The sequence below is a fragment of the Corapipo altera genome, unplaced genomic scaffold (assembly GCF_003945725.1).
Source record: "Corapipo altera isolate COAL_440 unplaced genomic scaffold, ASM394572v1 78, whole genome shotgun sequence".
NCBI classification, from domain to species: domain Eukaryota; kingdom Metazoa; phylum Chordata; class Aves; order Passeriformes; family Pipridae; genus Corapipo; species Corapipo altera.
In genome coordinates, this window is record NW_020884904.1 from 5339292 (window position 1) to 5361024 (window position 21733).

A 21733-nucleotide genomic window follows, 5' to 3' on the forward strand; every position below is an offset into this window, starting at 1 on the left:
TCACAGGCCATTGCCTCTCAGTGCTGTGTTGCTTTTTCACAGGTACACAGTACCCTATGTCCAGAATCGTCTGGAACTGCTGGCAACCTGGTTGCAGCTTAACATGGTAAGCTATAGCCAAGGCAAGGAGGAGATATTTGTTTACATGTGCAAAGGCACTGCTCTACTGGAGTTCTGACTGCTCGGGAACAGCTTTTTGTACCTGCATGTACTAAAAGTACCATTTGAATGGGCATTTCCTGATGAAAACAAGAAATATACCGCGAAGCATCTAATCTCAGTGGTTCCTCTAAGATGGAGCAGTGCTGTGACAGAAAATGCACCCAGGACCCCGCAACGCAATTACCATAGCATCGGCTTGATGTATAGGCTTGACACAGTAAAGTAGGGTACACAAGCACCATGTGGCTCAAATTCTGAATTTTATTTGCCTATCGGTTGAGCTACATGCTCGCTTCATTGAGCATGACAACCTAGTTTTAAGTGTCATTTAATTTTCATTTTGAAATATAATTACAAAGTGTTCACTGTAAGATATCACTCGTCTGCAAATGTGTCAAGATTAATTTGTGCTAGCTTATTCACAAGTGTCAATAGTTAATTACTGTGTCATCTCTAGATGGCTAAATGACATTCTAACTTCTGATTTTTTACAGTGTTCCTTTATGTTATTTTCCATTAGGGGATGAGTCCATATTCCTACATGTGGGCAAATACCCAAGCACATAAAATACCAGACGTCACAACTCATTAAAATCAACAGAGCATATATTGCTGTATATATCCTATAAAATATATTTAACTGAAAAGATAATTCTAGTAATAATGTCAGATTCCTAAAAACCACACATTAATTTGGATCAATCTGATCTAATGCCTAGGGGACTAGTGTGTGGGATCACTGTTGTTGCACTTTCGTTCAGTGAGAAAAGGACAGCTCTTTGGACAACTGCATTTTTAAAACAAACAAGCAAAAAACAATAAGAAAAAAGACAAAAACAAAAACCAAACCCTTCACAACCTGAACAAACAAATCAAACCTTACTTGTAGAATATATTTGAAGGTTTGAGGATGTTTAAGGCTTTTTGTTTAGTTATTGTCTTGTCAAAATGAGAAAGAGTTAAATAGTGGTTATAGTCTGGCTTATTTGTAATTCTCAAAATTGCATCAGTGCAAGAAATAAGAACTGTGAAATCTAACAAATGAATCTTTTTTCTAGGAAAGAAATTATTTAAATATCCCCCTCCACCCCTGTTTTTTTTTCTCAGGATCCTATTTATTTCCTCTTTCTGGAAAAAAAAAAAAAAAACCCAAAACGTTAACTTCTGAAAATATTTAAGCTCTTTTACCAAAAAAATATGAAAGGAAACACCAAGTAGAAGAGTGTTTTTGATAAGCGTTCTGCAGGAAGCATTTTCACAGGTTTCTTCCTTGGAGCCTCACCTGTTCTTGCTGTTGGCGAGCAAGGTCCATTTGCTGCCGTTGTTTTTCAATTTGTGAGGCTGCCAGCTTTTTCTGTTCATCATGGGCAGCCAGGAGCTGCTCCCGTAAGCTGATCAGCTGGGTGATCATAGTAGAGAGCTGTCGCTCTTTTTCTGCCAGGCTTTCTGGTGTACCTAAATGTGCAAGAAAGATATACTGTAAATATGAGACAGACAATAGTTACAAAGCAATATTTATTAAAGAAATACCAATAAATGGCTGATTCACCAGCATTATTATTTCAAACAGCAGCCTGAATATATATTCTACTAATAAATCTCAAAAGAATCTAACAGATAGCTTTGCTGAGCTCTAAGCAGGGGAGGATGCAAGAGAAATTAGAGCAGAAAAGATATAGAGCATTTCATTTTTTTCCTGACAACAGTAATTAATGATATAGTTTGTACAAATCCCTATATCTTTTCCATCTAAACCTGTCTACTGTGATAAATACATTCAGAGTTTATTAGACATAATTTTCCTTCACTTTATATTTTTTTTTGTTTTTACCCCAAGTATGTACAAATTGTAAAAACATAATTTAAAAGATGCTGTTTGGTGGGAGAAGCAGTTTAATAGTTTATTGATTATTTCTCTAAAACACCCATATATCTGGTAGGTCATTTAGGTAAATGTAAGCCTTGGTTGTGGAACGTGTATTAAGAATGAGCTTTACTTGTCCCCAAGAGAAAAGGCTAACCTGAGAAAATGGCTTAAAAATTTTCATTTAACTTTCAAAGTTTACTCTACAGAGAGCACTTAATTAATATGAAACTACGGTACATTTATTCTTTGCACTAATGATGCTTAATGGTCTGTTTATGGGTAAATTGCATGGGTCTCATAAGTAGAGAGTACAGGGTCCTTTTGCAAGTCAATCTGAAAATATCACATCTTATGTATAAACTTATTACTCTATCAGAAACAGTAATGTCAATTCCTGTATTTGAGCTATACACTGCATTTTCTTGTGTGAGCACCTCAGACCTACAGCTGTCTATAAGAGGTAATATAATTACAGTAAGATAGCAGTTCAGGAATATTGGAAGAGGATCTGAAAGAGTTTTACAGTTGGAAGTGGGATAAATAAAGGAATTTTATGTTATACGGGAGAACTGAGAGCTGGAGAAGAAAACCAAATCAAGAACTACTCAGGTCTGTAATCTGCCACAATTATATGAGAAGTGGTACAAAAGAGAGGATATTTGCAAACTTCCTTTCCTCAATTCACAATGGAGGACTGTGATAAAAAAGTCACAGGACTTTTGAAGAGGAAGAAAATGTGTGAGGAACAAGACCTGGGAGAGAGTGGAGAAACTGTCACCAAAATTATGACTCCACCTTCTTCCCAGAAGGAAGACAAGAAAGAGGTTGACAGGTTTCCTAAGGAGAGGAAAGACAAAACAGACTTCTGCCAAGCAGGTGACAACCCCAAGATTCTGTACTACTTACACTGTGCTATGATGGGACCAGTATGATTCTTATTGAGAATTTCACTTGCAAAAGCAGCATACAAGAAAACCTCTGGCTATAATTGCTTTATGAGGAAAAAAAAGAAACTGCATGCCTTAAGCATACTCACAGAAACAAGGGGTACCTGGTTTTCTGTACATTTACTAATTGCATTTAACAACAAGAAGTCCTGAAAATATTCAATTATTAACTATCTTAGTTTTGAGGGTTTCCAATAACCTGATGTTTCAGTACCCTCTAATGCCTAATCTTCATTCAGTATGCATTTAACACAGGTCTCCAGAAGAGGCAAAACGTATCACTTCTGTTGTGGTAGAAATTTTAGAAAGGGTTGGTGATTTCCTTGCAAGAAGTATGATGGATGCATGAAGCTGAAGCTGAAGGACACTCTACTATTCAGACAAACTCATTGCAAAACCTTAGCGTGATGTGCACAATTGAAGCAACAAAAGCGTTCTGTGCAAAAAGCTCTTTCAAAAAAAAAACAACAAAAGATTTTTGAAAACAAGCTTGGGCAGGTATGTGGCCAGGAAAACGTCTGCACTTAAGGTACTGCCTTGCCAGGATCCATTATCATGTACTGAGCTCCACGCTGCTGACATCTATTCAATTATCTGCAACTTCAATATAAACTTACCTTAACTCTCCTAAACTGTGTTATTCAGTCTTGAAGACTTTTCATGATCGTCCAAAGGTTATTTAGGTGGTTTTGAATGTGCTATTGTATACTGAAATTCATTTTCATGACTAAAAAACTGTTCTGCCATAGAAAAACTCCCTTGCTCATTGTGACTAGAAGAGATCAACCACTCCACCTATTTTAGAAAGCCAGTGGGAAGCAACCTGCTGCCTCAAATGATACTTATTGCCCTCCACTGCCACCCGGGAAACGACAGCTTGAGACTTTCACATCTGTCAAGCAGCTTTGGCATTGTAATGCAGGCCCCTGAGCTTACAGTCATAAAATATTTTACACACCCAAAGCAGATATTAATCTCCCACTCCATTTCCATATTATTCTGTACAGCATGTACTTGCTTCATAACATGAGTAGAAAGCTACCACAAAGAGTGTCTGCTAAGGCTACAAAATACAGTTGTTCTGTTATGATTACTTAGAACCGTTTGATATAGTTACCACAAATGTATAGGGTCATTTATTTTTTTCTTTCTTTCTCTGATATTTTTTATTTTTTTACAATAGCAGGCAGAAGTAACTGTTCTTATTCAGGAATTCATAGTAATTGTCTTTCTTTCCTTTTTCCCCCTCAGAGAAACACATCTGAAATAAATGACCCCATTTAAAGTACTCTGCTCTTTAATTTGTACTGTGCTATGTAATCCAACAACAAAATAGAACTGATGACCACAAAATGTACACTGTGCTCCTGGAAAATAACGAGACCTCCATGAAGCTTCAAGACACTTAACCCAGCACTGCTCAAGACAAGAACAAGCATAAGATGAGAATGTTCTTGCATGAACAGTTTGGGGGGAGGTATAATTTAATTTTAGAGTGGAAAATCCCAACCATTATTTTACAGTTTAAATACCAATAAAAACCAACTTGCTTAGAACGCAGACCATATTGAGCTGATCTGGCTGGGCCAAGAGAGGTCATCAGTAGCTGTGTGCCATCATCATCTGTTTTGCATCCACTTACTTCAGCAAGCAGTGAGATTCCTAAACTCATTACCAGTAAATAAACTTCTGCTAAAATATCTTTCTGACTAAAAATATCTATAAATAAAATAAAAATACAGCTATCTGTAAAATATATTTGCCATAAAAGCAGATAAAACAAAAAGCTTAGTAAAAAATAAACAGTAAATATGCCACCTTCCATAAAATATTATATACCACAGCTCTCTCTGTGTTCTAATCCTATTCTCTTACTCCAAAGACAGCAGTGCATTTTTTCCATGGGGTCTTCCTTATCCCCAAAACACATCTGTCTTGAGTTTCTCTCAGATTTGTCAGGTGGATCAGTGCTCCCCAGGGCCTGCTCCATCTGAAGTATTTTAATTTGACTAAACACCTGATTTATTTTATCTCTCCGATGAGAAAGGCAGTTTGTCTTAATAGAGCCTGTCAGCCTACAGTCCCATTCACAGCAATTTACAGGCAGCCAGGGATGCTGGAAAAGAAGAGTGCTGTGATTCTGTATTTTATCCTTCTCCAGAAAGCACCTAAAAGCAGCTATTCACTGCTACTGCATGTGGCATTTTAGAACTGAATTAGCTTTTTATTCAAGTAACTACACTTGTTGTGAATAGCTTATCTGTAAAATTGCTACATTCACTACTGATTTTATTAACCTTTGGCTCTATCACAAAATGGTCTTCAGTTAGGAAAGACCTTTAAAATTGACACATTTTTCTTAGGGGCCTTTATTTCAGTGACTTCAGATCTACTGAATTTGATCCATTGACTCCCTTTACCAGCAGTATTTAAAAATTTGAGTGTTGGTGTGAAGCTGATAGTGTTTAAGGGCTTCATTTTAAAATGAAAATGTGACAGTCTCATCAAAAGTTCAGAAAAAATTGTTATCATTTTTGATAGTTTTTTGTGATAATAATCATTAGCTTAAAAATAACTTGGTTGTAGTAATATTTTTTTTTCCTCATGTGCTTATTGTTTTACCCTTTATTTTGGATTTCACCACAAATTGAGATAAAATGGTCAGATTGAAGAGAACTATGGCATCAAAGAGAACTTTTGAGAAATTCTGGTCATAGGTCAATCTAACCAGGAGTGAGAAAATAAAAAGTAGCTATAAATCTGCTGAAAAAAAGAGAAGAGTTCAACTTGTGGTCTAAAATTACATTTAGAAAGAATTCTGCTTCTGGCAAAACCCTACCTTTTAAAACTAATTAGAATACTACATGATTTCTGGTACAAAAAGTAATAAAAAGAACATCATATATCTTAAAATGCAGATTGAGGTTAAAGATTTTTATTAAATGCATTGTATCTACCCAGGTTTCTTTAAGCATTGTAAGAAAAAAAAAAAGTTAAAAATCTAGTAATCTTTAGGTATAGATATATAACTATAGTTTCTCTATTAGTCACTGGTTTACCACCTTACAACAGTCCTATTACCTCTTACTACATATTCAGTCTATATACAAATGTAGCTGCCTGTCAACAAACGCTGGAGGCTTTTCAATGTTAAATTTTGTGCTGTCCTTGTGGCAAGCTGTCATAAGAGAGAGGCAGAGTAACAGAGTAATAACTGCTGGTAAGAGAAAAAAGAAACAGAAATAACAAAAAATAGACTTCTAGGTTTACATAGTATAATTTAGACTGATCTCTTCGACACTCGGGAAAAGAAAACTAGATAAAACCACATATTCTATCAAATGAATAAAGGACAAAATACTGCAGTCATAAATAAGCCAAAAATTTTATAAGCATGAACCATAGCTTGCCGAAGTAGGATTCTTAGCTGTGACATGAAATTACTGTGGGTTCTTGAATGTGCTTGCCTTAGTTTCCCAACATGTACACAATGTAAAACACTACCAATCAGAGGTTTTTATGCCTGGTTAGTTAATGTTTCTGAAGTGCTTTGCGATCCTTGCATGGAATCTCTACACAGCTGCAAAGTATTATTGGTTCTCTTGAATTCTGTGATTAGTGTAAAGCATGACAAATATCATCCTTGTTTATGCACTGCATCTAAACTAACTTTTGCTCCATACACTTACAGGAAATACAAATTAATAAATCACAAATGATTACTCCTGTTATGTTTCTAGAACAAACACATAGTGTGACTTTTATGAAATCAGGAGACAGCAATGCAAGAAAGAAGCATGGACTTTGCCAGAAACTAAGCAGGGCTTTAAATCACATAACTGCAGTTCCAAAGTATCATCATCCAAAGCAATTCAACCAACAATCAAAAATGATTTTGAATCAAGTTAAGCAATTTCAGCTTCTTTTTTTTTTAAGAAAAAAAAACCCTTTATGACTCAATTTCTCTGTTAGGTTGAAGACAGTTTTTATTATTTTATGGACATTGTTTGAAAAGAAAGCAAAAACACAATGCTGGACATAAAAGAAAGTGTATTTGATCTTAGCTGCCCAGAGATAACCTGGTTAAACCATTCTGTCTAACACGGCAGTCTGCAGCACACATCAGATGGGCTGTGATGTCTCTACTTCACAGGCTCTGTCCAGCATTTAGCATTTACCCTTTTTTGATTGGGTCACCTTTTAAATGCCACAAAAGAGGGCAGCAAAAGTCAACAAAAATAAACAGGAAAAACAGAAGAAAGCAACAATCTAATGGAAGGGCTTCGGAGATAAAAGTCACTTTGTGAGGGTTGCCTGACTAAGGAGCCCCCTTGCCATTGCAACAGCATCTAATTTGAGTTCTAACTCCAGCAGCAGTTTAAAAAGCTTCCACTCTAAAGGGCCCCAAGTGTATCATAAAGATAAAGCATTTCAGTAGAAAACAGCCACAAAGACCTCTATTATCTTATCAGTCTTTGGTTACAACAGCTGAACCAATATGACTAAGTTCTGAATGACTTTTTTTTCCCCTTTCTTTTTATAACACTAGAATACTGGAATTTCTTTATTTCATGATCAGTTAGCAATTGTTGATGTTCCCATATGCTACTGTCCCGTTCTTAGTCAATAAAAAGTTTTATAAATGCTTCCATTGTGCTTTGTAGCATCCCAGTGCAGAAGGCAGAACAGCAAACACGTCCAGCATGCAAACCACACCAGATAGCTTCTCTTGGGAAGGTGTGAGATCCCTCCCCTCCCTTATGTCTCAAAATGATTCTACATTTTAAGCTTTGAGCTCAGAAATTTTATTATCACACATCCATAAACAGTAATGGGAATTAAGATAAAGAACTACTAAAAATGTTCTGGGGAGAAAAATCTGTTTGTCAGATTTTGAAAAACAAAAAACAGGTTAAAGTAGCTATGTTTATGAGAAGGATGAAAATGTTTTACTGATAATCCACAGGTTTTATCCTAGTTTCACACGTACTAAACCTGAGATGTTGAAACAGCTTCTTAGGTGGGAGCAATTTGAAACTCATGAATTACAAAACAGCAGAATTTTAATACAATCCTATACTTATTGTAGTCCAGACTGTCTTTCTTAGATTGGCTGTAAAATTGCAGGTAGCTGAGTGAATATGAAATCAACTCAGTGAGGCCATACTAACCCTTCATTTTCCCATGTCACTGTGCCCACAGACAGGTGAAGGAGAGGGCAGGGACCCACAGCAGCAAGGTTTGTTGTCCTCCATCCTCACAGCCACCTCCTTGGCTCTGTGCAAGCTGAGCTGCTGGCAGGTTTCACAGCAAACATCAGGGTCCTGGACCCATCACCCTTTAGTTTGGATTATACCAAATCTTTCATCCAGTCCACACACACACTTCTTGCCTAACCAGGGGAGGCCCTACACGTTCAGAAGAGCGATGCACATCCAGATCTCTTCCTGACATTGAGCTGGAACAGAGTCAGGAGTCAGGAGTCCCTGGGCATAATTGCCTTCACAGGCACCTCTAAATGTTCATGTTCAAATGAACCCTATTCAACCACTTAAAGTGTCATGATCTGTTGGTTTTTTCCCTTCTCAAAAGAATTTGAAGGATTTATCCTTTCTTCAGACTTCACAGATCACAGAACCGTTTACTCTGCATTAAGAAGTAAGTCACAAGAATGTCTACAGCAAAGTAAGACAATACACTCTAAAGAAAAATACTGAAGTGACTGGATCAACAGAAACTGTTTACAAGTTACTCCCAAGCAGCTCCACAACTGTCAAAGCAACCTGCTAGGCATAGGTTTGGATTGAGAAGTGCCTGGTCAGCTCATGGAGCAGCACAGTGAAACTTTGCACCATTTTTAGCGATGTGGTGAATCTACAGTTGAGTTCTAAAATGTAATCCACGCCAGGAATGTAGGAAAGAATGTGATGTTAGCCAGAGCTTCAACCTCCCCCTCCTCCAAATCAGTGCCCAGCAAAAAGCAGAATTCCAACAAATCTCTTGGACTCCTTACTTTCTTTCACACACGTGAAAATAAGAACTCTATCTGACAGAAGTCTTGGAGGACTTTGATTATGCTTAGAGATTTAGTTGCTATCTCATATATACAATTCTATTTTACTATTGTATTCTATTTTAAAAAAGTTAATTAAAAAATAGATAAAAAACACTTCAGCTCATTTCTTAGAATTACTCTCGAATCCAGAAGAACTTGTAACTTTACATTCTAGATAATACTAGAAGGACTTATTAAGTGTTAATTCATACACGTGCACATGGAAGAAAGATGACGGTGTTTTGAATAAATTATTTGTAGGGTTTTTCAGCAGTAAGTAGAGTGAAAATGCTTTAGTTCTTTCAGTGGGTTTCGAAATTTGTCATATATACTCAATACAAGCTGTTTAGACTATGTAGGAAAATAGTGATATTGCTGGATATAAACAGAGATAGATGTATTATACATTTCAACTAAAAACTCACAGTCAAAATATTCTTGCTGCATTAGAATATAATCATATAGCAGAGGCCACAGGCTAAGAGTTATCTGTTACAAGCACTAAAATACGAGATAAAGAGAAAAATGAGTAGTTTTGTTTTGTTAACTGAGAATACTGTTCCCAGGGCATAGCACATCAAAATAAAATTAACACGGTAGTGTTATATGAAGAGCAAAATTCATATTATTAATATTATTATTGACTCTAATGCTCAATTCCCACACTTTAAAGTAAAAAAATTTACAAGTGAGAGAAAAGGTGGTCCATATATTTAAGGTACTCGTTCAGGACTTGAGAGCTGACAAAATATCCTGACCTTCAGTTACAGTTCTTCCCATTTAAATACAGATGACAATACTTCCCTAGGTCATGGAGCAGAATGGAGAGGAGGATGTTATGCTGAGGACAGCAGCAGTGAAGATTCCAAATGTGTATGTGGGCCATACAACAGACAGAAATAGTATATTACAAAAAAAAAACCGGAAGGATAAAAAATGTATTGAAAATAAAAAGAAATTATAAACAAAAAAATCCTGAACAAACAAGAAAACAAACAAACAAACAAGAAAAAAAGGCAAAAAAAGATCTAACCATCACATAATTATACAGCAGTTCCTCTGCTGTAAAAAGACCACACTGAGATGCCAGGAACTGCGCTAATAAGGGCAGCAGAAATACTTAAATGTCACAGTAGGAATAAAGTTTCAAGATTAGAACCTTCTCTCTGCAAAACAAACATCCCTGCATAGATGATGTTTATCAACTTTTTTTGTGGACATTAATATTGTGAATTAAAAAGCACAAGATTGGTTTCGTTTTCCCTATCAGAGAACGCACATTAAACACAAACAACAATAGCAGGCCAATATTATGTCTTCCTCAAGGAGATGAGGAAGTCATAAACAGGGTTTGAAAGTTAAATCCTTAAAGTTTTCTCATTTGCAAGGGCTGTAAAACTAATTTCAGTCCAAGAGTCCTGCAATGATTTAAGTTGTCTTGTCATAAAACAGAAGTCTCATAACAAAATGGAGATATCCAATGTTTTTCCTTCTGATAATGGGACACAAATATTAATATCAGAAAAATCAAGTCCCTCAGCAATGATGAGCTTCACTGTTTATTGCTTCTTTATTACACTGGAATTAACAACTCAGCAAGTCTAATTCTCTCTTCACATTATTTACACATACACGTAGATCAAAGACTTCTATTGAAATACCCTGTATTTACAATGGCATGAGCACTGATCTCCATGTTCCTGTGAATAGTAGGTGAAGCCAGTTTTTCACCTTCCCTATTATTTTATCTCTGAACCTGATCCAAAACACATGAATTCTCTCACCATCTTTGGCTGAATTTTGTAGTTGTCAGAGGACCAATAGCAGACACATTGAATAGAAATCCAAAAAAACTCATCTCAGTTTCTAGAAAACTACCATATTAGGTAGGTAGAAATGTTAGTAAAGGAGTTATACATATGTATATATTCTGTAGCATAATCCCAGTTTTAGATCTGAGACTGCTTTGTCCTGACAGCATCATTTACATAAAAAACCTAGGTATTTAGTATTAGACCTTTTAAATGCACTTTGTTAATAAACTCTTTCCATGAGCTGTTTATAACTTCATGTGAAGTGCTTACACAGAGAAATACTGTCCAGTCTTTCACATCAGCTTCAGAGGAATCCTACACAATGACATTTTGTCCTAAACATTATTTTGTTTTCTGGATAATTCTTTAAAATTTTATCTTTTGCTTCTGATTCCTAAAATTTTCTGAATTAAGTTCTTCTGCATTATTAGTTTCACTATATCTTAATTCAATTAAACAATGTTTTAGATGTTTGAATTGAATAAAAAATCCCCAACTTTCATTTCCAGAAAAGAGGAAAAAATATTTTAGTTCTAAGTGAATTTTTGCACCTCTGCCTTGATGTGGAGCAATGGATAGCCTGATATATGAATGCTAACCCATCTCTAATATTCGTATAAAACACTGCAGTAAAAGGTATAAGTAAGATACTCTTTGTAACATCCTCTTTAAGCCGTGAAATGAGATTTTCTTTTGCTTATATACAATCATAGGTAGTGTCTTCTTTGGAATTACAATGTTGAGAATCACAATTGATAACAGTCTGGAATAAGTAGGATCTTATTAACTAGCACGAAAAGATTGGGAGTCTGCTCAAGAAAAAAAATGTAATTGAAGAATTCAGGACTGATTTTGAAATTGCTCCATTTCACTGATTGTTCTTTCCTAACAGCACATAGCTGAATAAAAGTAATTTTGTTTCCATATTCAATTTTAACTTAATAAGTGATTTCTGGGTGCCATTAATCTTATTTTTTCATTTTGTAAACATGATAGAATCCCAAGTGATCTATACAATTTTTCATTCTTCTAAAACTAGTATTTTATCCCATGCAAGTGCAAAAAAGCACTTGTTTGGAAGGAAGAGCTCTCCAATTAAAACTTGTATCTTCAATCACAGGGATGAAGTGAAAGTCTGTTCTATCTAATCTTATTCTGGAAAGAGAATTGTATATGTATGTGCATAAAAGTGACTTGAAGGAAGCTGAGTTTAGAGGAAGTTAGTTTTATACCTCATTTGATTAGTATAGTTCATATGAAGCAGATGACATTAATTTCCCTACCTAACAGGAGTCATAGTTACTTGTGATTTCTTTAGCTGATTATTTGTCTTTCATTAAAAAGTTCATGATGTCAAAGAAGCTTTTGTTTGTTTTTTTTCAGTCTACTCCATTGTCTAAAATATGGATTAATAATGAAAGGAGAAAAAGAATTATACATTTTAATTAAGTTTTACATTTTAAACAGCAAGCTACAGCAAAGGAGGGTTTAAAACTCTTTTTCTGCTTTTTGTCAAAGTATTTGCAGAAATAACGTGATTCTTCTCTTTCAATAGTGAGGAATACTTTACACTGTAAAGTCTACAAATACATACATGAGGTAATAGTAAGAAAAGATGACAGTTGAAGTTCATGCAGCTTTTATGTGTCCTCCTGCAGTAGGACATGTGCAAATCAGGTGAAAAAACCGTCTCATCACTGTATCTTCCTGTGGGACTAATCTAGTTCTAAGGAAGACTCTGCAGGGTCTTGCATTGAGCTGACCACCTGTGTGCCAGAAAGGTCTGCACTAACAAGGATAGGAATGAGTTCTTTTCTCTGTGTGCAAGAAGGGAAGAGATCCTTTCCACTGGTGCCACTGCAGCTTTCTTATTAAAAGGCTGATGGATTTACATGTTAGGATTCAATTATTTGAGTTCATCTGCCTTAAAGCCAACATTGAGGATCCCAAACCAAAACACTCCAGGAATCTTGCCTCTTTTCCTCTACTGAAAATTGTAACCCAAATGCATTCCTTCAACTGGATCCAGAATGCACAATATACACAGGAGAGGAGATGTGCCCCTGTGAAATGTACTCTGACTTCTGATGTCTTGCAGTTACTTTTTATATCTTGTTAAATAAGTTACTTCCATGAGTTTTTAGTTAGTAATTATTAGCTACACCACTCAGAAATGTCTAAATATAAATATGAGGAGTATTAGTACTGCAAGATTTATATACTTTAAATATAAATTTTAATTTTGATCTTAATTACATGTTCATCTTTCATGTCTTACAAATACAAACAAGTATATCAATGAAAAACTTATATTTGCCTCTGAAGATTTTTATTGCCTCTGGTGATAAGTAATGAAGAAGCAAAGTTTATTGCAAAACAAGGACATTAGCATAGCCTGTCTATCATAGAAGCTGTAAAGAAGAAACTTCCTACCTCATCTGAGAAGAGACAATTTAGTCAAAAGCCTTTGATATGTATGGAAAAGCAACAACATTTTATACATTTAGAATGTGCCCACAGAAGTCAGTTGAAGGATTTACACTTATTTCAGAGGGCTTTGAAACAGGTCCATTGATATGTTCATTAATAATGGCATTAGGTGGTCAAAATTGGCAGCTTCAGGCTTGTAAATCTGAATATTATTTTAAATTTAGTTCCTAATCAAAGCATTATAAATTGAAAGTGCTACTTATCTGCTGCCCACAACCTACCAATCTGTGACACCAATTCCGCAGAGCGCGTTAATGCTACAACTATGAATTATCTTATACCTTTTGAAATAACCACCACCTCACTGTATGGGTATGAGAAACACAAAACAAACAAGTAGACTATGCTGGTTTTCCCTCAAGGTTTGTTTTATAAATAAATAATTAATTGGAAAAAACATGCATTCCAGAACAAATTAGAATTCTATGACCAGCTTGCTGTGCTCCCTTAAATATGCTACAAAATTATCAGACAAGTTTTCTGACTGCAGAAAAACCTCCTAAATCACATTAACCAGAGCACAAAGGGGGTGGCCTACATTTGCAGACTGAGGTTCCACACATATTCTAAGATTGTTCTGGTACAATTATGCTCTAACCACAAGCATGAGTGTGTTTAGCCAGATGGTTCTCAGAAGCAACTGAAAGTACAGTTAGAAATTTTCTTAATTCAATTTATTTGTATACCTAGTTGATCACAAACCAAAACATTTAACACAGCCCTTCACTACAGAGTCTTTGGTAATTAAGTTCTTCACAGTCCTAAACCAGAGTGGTATCATGTTATTTGGTTGTGCTTTCATAGGTATTCTACTATTCAAACAGGATGATTCAGAAAGAAAACATAAACACTGTCTGTTCAAAAGACTTAATATAATCCAATATTCAAAGGCCTGAATTTAGCAAACTTTAAGCATAGTGTTATGATGGTTCACAAGAAACATTGAAGCACTGGGAGTGTGTTGGAAACACCAAGAGGTTTTGAATTCTGCTATAACAGCATTCTAATTCAATATATTATAAATAGACTGAGGATATATTTAAGAAATCAGTATCCTTTAAATGTTTCTCTTTCCTTAAGACCGTAGAACACTGTCCAGGTTGCATTTTCATTACTTTATTTCTACAGCAACCACAATTTCGGCATTATTTTTCTTTCATAACAAGACACTAGAACTAAAAACACAAAGGAAGAAAAAGCAGGAGCAGGGAAAACATATTTCTATGGAGACAATTCTCAATTGGTGTTAAAATTTAATCATCTTCCTTTTAGGTGTCCCATTAAAAAAATAAAAGAGTTATATCTGGAAGAACATACCTGTTGCAACTCAATGTAAAAATTTCTGATGTGTTTCTCAGAAGCCTCTTCAGTGTAACTGTGATGCTGAGATAATATTAACTTACATGAAGACTAATTGTGACTGCAAAATAATTTTTAACTTAATCAATGTATTTTGTGGTTATTTCCTCTCTATGAATTTTAAATAAACATCAATATTTCAATCTGTCTGCATCTGCAAAGATCTCATGTATTTTTACAAGGGGTTTCTCAGATTTAGGTGTCTCTGGGCCAGGTTTTTAAAGAGATTTGGGATCCTTACTGTTGCAGATATACCTATGGCCATGTTTTCAAAAATATGTGAAGCATCTAGCACCCATTGATTCAGATGACATCTTACACCTTTTTAAAAAATGAGATAGATGTATCTGAATCATATAACAACATCTTAAAAGTTTTCAATTAATCTGACTCCGAGACAGTTCTTCATATAATGGACATTAGAGCAATGGAATGCCTTCCTAAAAGATGCTTCTGGCTCTAAGTCTTATGTAGGTTCAAGGGCAGACTGGACAAGTATTTGGAACAAGGAAGAGCCATCTATTTGACTGATTCAAGATACACAAACCCCATCAGGGTCTGGAAATCCCTGGAACTGTAAAGAGAGGTGGAGATAATATTAGTGTGAAAGTATGTTTTTCCTGTTCTTCCTCGTTCCTGTGTGTCCATTTGTGATTCCTCCTGAGGTCAAACGGGTGTTTGACTGTTTCCTCTCCTTTATGCCAAAGATCTCCTTCCCATTTTTCCTCTGAGTACTTTTGCAGGAACTTATGGCCTTTCAGATAATTTGATGATTTTTGTTTATTAAGATTTGTTTCCCCAGTATGGAAATTCATACCTATGGGTCAACCAACTGTCTTTCCTTAACACAGAAGTAGTTTCATTCCCTTTTCTGATGTGCAACACTAGCAAGTGAACATGAGAACCTGGATCTGTGTGACAGTGTATACACCTTAGGCTTAGGGCTGACATGTTTCAGTCGAAACCTAAAGTTGGTCACTTTGAGTTTCCCACAGGTAACAAACTTAGAACAAAAAAAGTTTTGAACTGCATACTTACAGTAACTTCTAAAGTATAACCATCAATACATTTTGCTATCACAATAATTTCAGGGTATCAAAATAAAGAGAAACGTAAAGATAAATAGAAATATTGTTGACAGACTGCTGTTGGACATGAGATATTTAGATATCACTTTCTAGAACTCGGTAGCACTTTTGTAACTCCTAACTGGCATGGACTGCATTCACTTAAAAATTTTCAAATTCCTCCTAGGAGCTCTTCCATTATCGGCTGGATATCCCATAGCAAAGAAGAGATTTTCTGCTCTTGTGTACCTGCATTTCTGCATCTTGTATTCTGCGTTTAGGGGACCTCAGCACCTCGCAGTAAAGCTAAGCTTGCAGTTTCAACTCTATCACGAACTCAACATATACAGACAGAAGTCTGTATAAGATAAACAGCTTATATAAGAGAATGGATGAATGTAAAGAGAATGCATTAAAATGCATTTATATGGCAACACTCACACACACTCTTTCACATTTCTTTCCTTATGTAAAAAAAAATGTATTTTTACTAAGTCAGGAACTCAGTATTGCTTTCGGTATTAATTCAGTTTATATAGTTTAGGAGGAGTGACTTCCTCAGTTGCTTAACCAATTTTACAAGTCTGCACCTGCTATGACACAGCTAACAGTAACAAAAAAGAGCACTTCTGCTAAAGCCTGAATAGGTAGAGATGACAAAAACACTACCAAGTTTACCAATTAACTTTCTGCTATCTTTTAACCATTTCCTAGCTTCTAGCAGTCAGTCAAGACCATTAAACAAATATCATACATCGTGAGTTCTTGAACCACAGAAAAATGAACTCTTTCAGAATTCCAGTGAAAAAGAACATGTTAGTTTTGTTGTAAAAAAAATAAAATTACACAACTCAGAGGTTGTTAATAACTATCACAGAAACTGAGTCTCTAAATGTTATAATGTTGAACAGGAGCCGAAGTCTTAGCTCTGGCAGTGGTGATGCCAGCTGGTCTTTAGGATCTGACTGTGATAAGAGCTCTCTTTTTACAGATCATAGAATGGGTTGGGTTGGAAGGAACCCCAAAGACCCTCTAGTTCCAGCCCCTCTGCCATGGGCAGGGACACCTTCCACTAGACCAGGTCGCTCAGAGCCAGAGCTACTCATGCTGCAAGTGTTGGGAGTGAGCCTACTGGTAGAACACTTTTGTCCTTCATGAAGACTTCATTAAAACAAGTTGAACAACATTCATTTACGTTACATAGATCTTCAGTTTTCCTTCACTTACAAACTTGAACTTTATATTAATTCTATGTGTTTAATGCATTCAAACATTTTACACAGACACAGCTGTCATAATGTAAACTTCTTACAGCAGATTCCCCTGATGAGCCATTAACACCTGTATTTTGTCAAAGGTGATTTGCTGCTGATCACCATAGACCTTTTCAGTTGTTGTAACAATAATTCAGAAAAGAGTTTTCTTGGTGTTTTTCAGCTCAGTACACATGGAAGGGAACAAGAAGAGGAACAGTGAAAGCGTCTCACCTATCTATTAATTTAACTAAACTTTAGCTATGTGTGGAGAGTATGTTTTTTTCCATGTCAGCAGAGGGAGAATTCTCACTGTGGCCAGCTCTTAGCACGAAGTGTTGATATCTGTCTGATGGTGGGATATGCTATCTGAGAGTATGCAGAGAGGCCTGAAAGTGCCTTTGTCAATCATCGTTATCTTGAAAAGTGGCAGACCACACCCTGATAGGATTAAGTATTTTTTTTAGAAAAATCCTTATGCTTAAGAAGTGGGCACCTTATCTTTGGCTGAAGTCTGATCGACCCAAAATTATACTATAGAACCTTGGAACGTGAAGAAAACAACAAAATAGATAAGAGGGTTAATTAAGTTATTAATACATCCTGAAATAGGAATCCTCTATTCACTACAGCCCCTAAAAAAACTTCCACAGTCATCCTGTGACTGTTACAGAATCTCAACAATATGTAGGCAAATGGGTCCTGTCACAGGAAAGCAGCAAAGGTAAAACCTTCTTTCAGTTTCAAGTCAAAAGGAAATCTCTGATTCTTAAGGAATCTGAAAAAAACCAAACCACAGAACAGTTATGCCCATTTCATTCTCTTTACCTTCCTTAGTAAACCCTGTTTGTATTCTTTTGATGTTGCCAATCAAGACTTGAAGTCCATAAGTTTTCCCACATTTAGAAAAACTTAATTGCACAAACCTAATAAAATATCTGTACACAGTACACTGACTTCTTAAATCCTGTAACTTGAGTACACCACCTGCATATTAACAGCTCTCTCTTCCAGAGAGAACTACATTGTCTACTAAACAGTTACATCAAAGATCAAATCCCATAATTAAATTTCAAAGTACAGTGAACCTTAACTATAAATAATTTTCTGATCTCAGGGGTTAGAATTGGGATCTTATGTCAACAGAACACATTAGGGGCATATATCAATCTACGGTATTTCCAAGTCAAAACAAATGCAAAAGATCTATCTTCACACATAGTAGTATGTTTAAAAATGTCGGAAATGTCAACCACTTACATACTTTCATATTATCCCTAATTAATACAAATTGCATTTAATTTCACATTTAGTAAAACATATTGCTGCCCAAAATAAGGACTATAATTTTTATCAGCAATTATTATTACTGATGTATCAACACAATTATTTAAATTCAATGTATATAGAGGCAGAATCCATGCAAGCATTTACAGTTTTTGTTCCCTCTGTGCTTCTTCCCTAATTTTTGTGGCTTGGAGCCACTCCAGATGCTGTTTCTGACTTCGTGGTTTTGTAGTTGAGATCCCATCTCCTGATTCATAGCATTCCTTGATTGACAAACAGATTCAGATATGAAAACAAACAGTTACCTGTACATAATCTGTGCCTGACAGTTGTACTTCTAAGTTTTCCATTCATGGTGAACCTACTGTTTCAGACTTTACTCATTTCTTAGGTCTCTGAGTCACTGTGTTTACTGAGCTATTCAATAACTGGTGGCATATGTGATCTCCACACTGTAAGCTGCACTTCAGATTCAGAGGATTTTCCTTTAGTCCCTCCCCTTTCTTAAACTAAATTATTTTAAAAAGAACAGGGGGGTTTGTATTTCTAAACTGCTGTGCCTCCTAATTGAATGCAGAACACTTTCAAACTATTTTCCATTAGAGGCTCAATTTTTTTCTGATTTTAATTCACAGTATAATACCTTCATTGGTCAATTAAAATTGTTTGACTAGAAGTAAACCCTGTTATTATATGCTTTTTCAGTGTTTTTTTTCTTGTGTAATGTGGGGTGAATTATGTAAAACATACCAAACAGGGTACTCTACAAGCTGCTACTTGTATGCTGCAAACAATCACAGTTTCACTGATAGACTGGGACTTAGCATCTTAAAATTCCTGTGGAAATCAAGTGCATTTTAAGTATTGGGTTTGATTATTTAATCAGACAACTTGCATTTTGCCCTGGCTAATTTGGAAGGCTGATAATATTTTACTCATAAAGTAATTGTGCACCTGTTGTGATGGAAACCTGCTCAAACAAATCTTAATAGATATGAGGATTCGTTCCCAACATGTGTGTTAGCCTGTCATTACTGCTATCTATGGGGCAACAAATTTTAAGCAGCTATCGAACAGGTCTCAGGTTAATCTTGAATAACTCTTAAAGAACATTTATGACAATATGTCTAATACTAAACTTTGTGGATTTATATCAATACAGACTAAGGTAAATATTAGCATATGTCGGTTACACTAACAGTAATTTAAAGAAAAAAGGGTAAGAAAGATATGTTCATAATAATAGGTTTTCAGTATTGAGAGCTAATGACAAAGAACCAGTTCTGATCAAGCTGCCTGCGTATAAATCTATTAATTTTATTATCACAGAAGGTAATACCTATGATGAAATCATAGGATCAGGGCAGGCTATGTCTTTAATAGATTTCTATTTCCTCTCTTCAGACAAATTTCTATGGAAACTGTTTCAATGCATCTCTCTCAATTTTCTTTACAATTCATATATTCATATTAATTGATGGGACTCATTTTTATAATGTTTTTGAAAATTTTCTCTATTGGAAAATCATGCTAGAACAAAAAAAAATTGTAGAGCGTGGAAAAGAGATACATTATTTACTTTAATCCAACATAAATATTTGAGGGAGAGACAGAAGGGACATAGTGAATTGAGACCAATTCACTCACCATGTGAATGACCTGATCGGAGCAAGGGGATCATGATTAGCCTGAAATCACTTTAATGTTGGTAGGAGGTGAAAACAAGGAAAATGAGCCCAGTTTGGCTAGATCTGCCCCCAGGCAGAAAACTGTCAGATGTCATTGGTCAGATCTGAAGTGAGGTGACACAATAAAACAAATCAAGATATCTTGAAAAAAACACTGATAGTTAACCTCTTCTGAAAGGTCAATTTGTTTAGAGGGGACAAGGACAACCTTCCTTGTATTTCATCTTCTATTCCTCATTGAGCTTAGGTTTTTGAGGCACTAGCTGTGTCAGGTTGCACATTATGTTCCTGCTGCTCTCAGCTGCACGTGAGTTTACTAAACGTGCTCCTACTTCATTTTTTCTTAGTCCTAATGGTATGTCCCTCGAGTTTTACAGATGACATTTCTGACTTGCCTCTGGGTCCACAGTTTGTCAAGTTCCCAGTAAGGTATTTTTACCTATTTCTTAAAAAAGAAAAAAAATCAAAACACTGGTATCTTTGATATCATCAGGATAACCTCATCACCACGCAATATCCACACATCAAGATTCACTTCAAGACAGGACTTTCTATTCAGAAAGGGAGTTTAAAATCAACTGAAGTGAAAAGGATTGCCACAAAGGTTCTCATTAATCAGTGCCAAAGTTTGATGCTGTGCAGAATAGCGATATTTTGTGCAAGAGGTTTCTTACCAAATTAACTGCAGAGAATGTGGAGGATAGTGGTCAAAGTGCAGAACAGTTTTCATATAAGGAATAAATAAATACATTTTTACTTTTCCACCCAAAGAGACAACTGAGCGTAGTGTAACAGAGAACAGGGAACAGCCAGTCCCTATTCACTGTAATACAAGATCTAGGGGACACCTACAAGGTGCTAGTTCAAATATACAGCATATTGCTAACTGCTGAGCTTATCCCCACAGACTTCACAGCTGTCTGTTAAAGGGCTCAAAAGTGATTGGACATGTTCATAGATTATAATTCTAACAAGGGTCATTAAACCCGAATGTACCACCTCTGAATCCAGAAGGCAATTAATCATATTCTGTGGGAAATTGGAAGAGTATACTGAAGAAATATTACTGTATGTTTGTCCTTTGCTTACACCCTTCCTCAGGTTGCTCAGTATCCACAGAGAGAGAATGCTGCAGGACAGTATGTTCTTTATATTTGGCACTTAAAGTTTTCCTTAATATGAAATACCTGTAACAAAAGACTGATTAAGTATATATAGAGGTTTCCCCAGAATCCAAATTGATCAGAAAATTTCAGTCTTTTCATTACTATGCCTATATGTATTTTTCTAGATAAATGCTGACATTCATCAATTTGTTAGAATTTGACTTTATATATCTACAGCAACAAAAAGCCAAAAGCACTGCAGTGTGATGAAACATGAGAAATGGAGCTTCCACTCTTGTTTTAAGAGTGAAAACTCCTACATATGCATTTGCTTTTTAGTAAGAAGTTGTATATTTGTCTTCAGTAGGAGTTTTATTTTGCTAAAGGTAGGAAGTTTCGTTGGTGACTAAGGTGAGATTTGAGGCAAAAGGAAACTTGCCACTGACATCCACTGTCTGAAGAGAAGGGGGTAAGTTCCAGGTAGTGACACATACTTCAGCATAGAAACCTTTCTACTACAGTTAAAGACCCTGTATTTATTAAACAAAACAATAACTGATATAATGAATATATACATATATATACACTAACAAAACAACCTACCAACAGAAGAAAATGGCATATTTTTGAAGAAAAAG

General features: G+C 35.6%; 1 protein-coding gene across 13 annotated transcripts in view; it reads right to left on the reverse strand.

Moving 5' to 3' along the window:
• The window catches only part of SOX6 (SRY-box 6), a 379857-nt gene that overhangs the window by 145097 nt on the left and 213027 nt on the right, over positions 1-21733 (reverse strand). For all 13 annotated transcript variants that reach the window (XM_027651062.1, XM_027651061.1, XM_027651063.1 and 10 more), the window contains one exon: positions 1445-1617. In XM_027651062.1, the coding sequence (XP_027506863.1) occupies positions 1445-1617 (173 nt within the window). The remainder of the gene's footprint in view (positions 1-1444; positions 1618-21733) is intronic.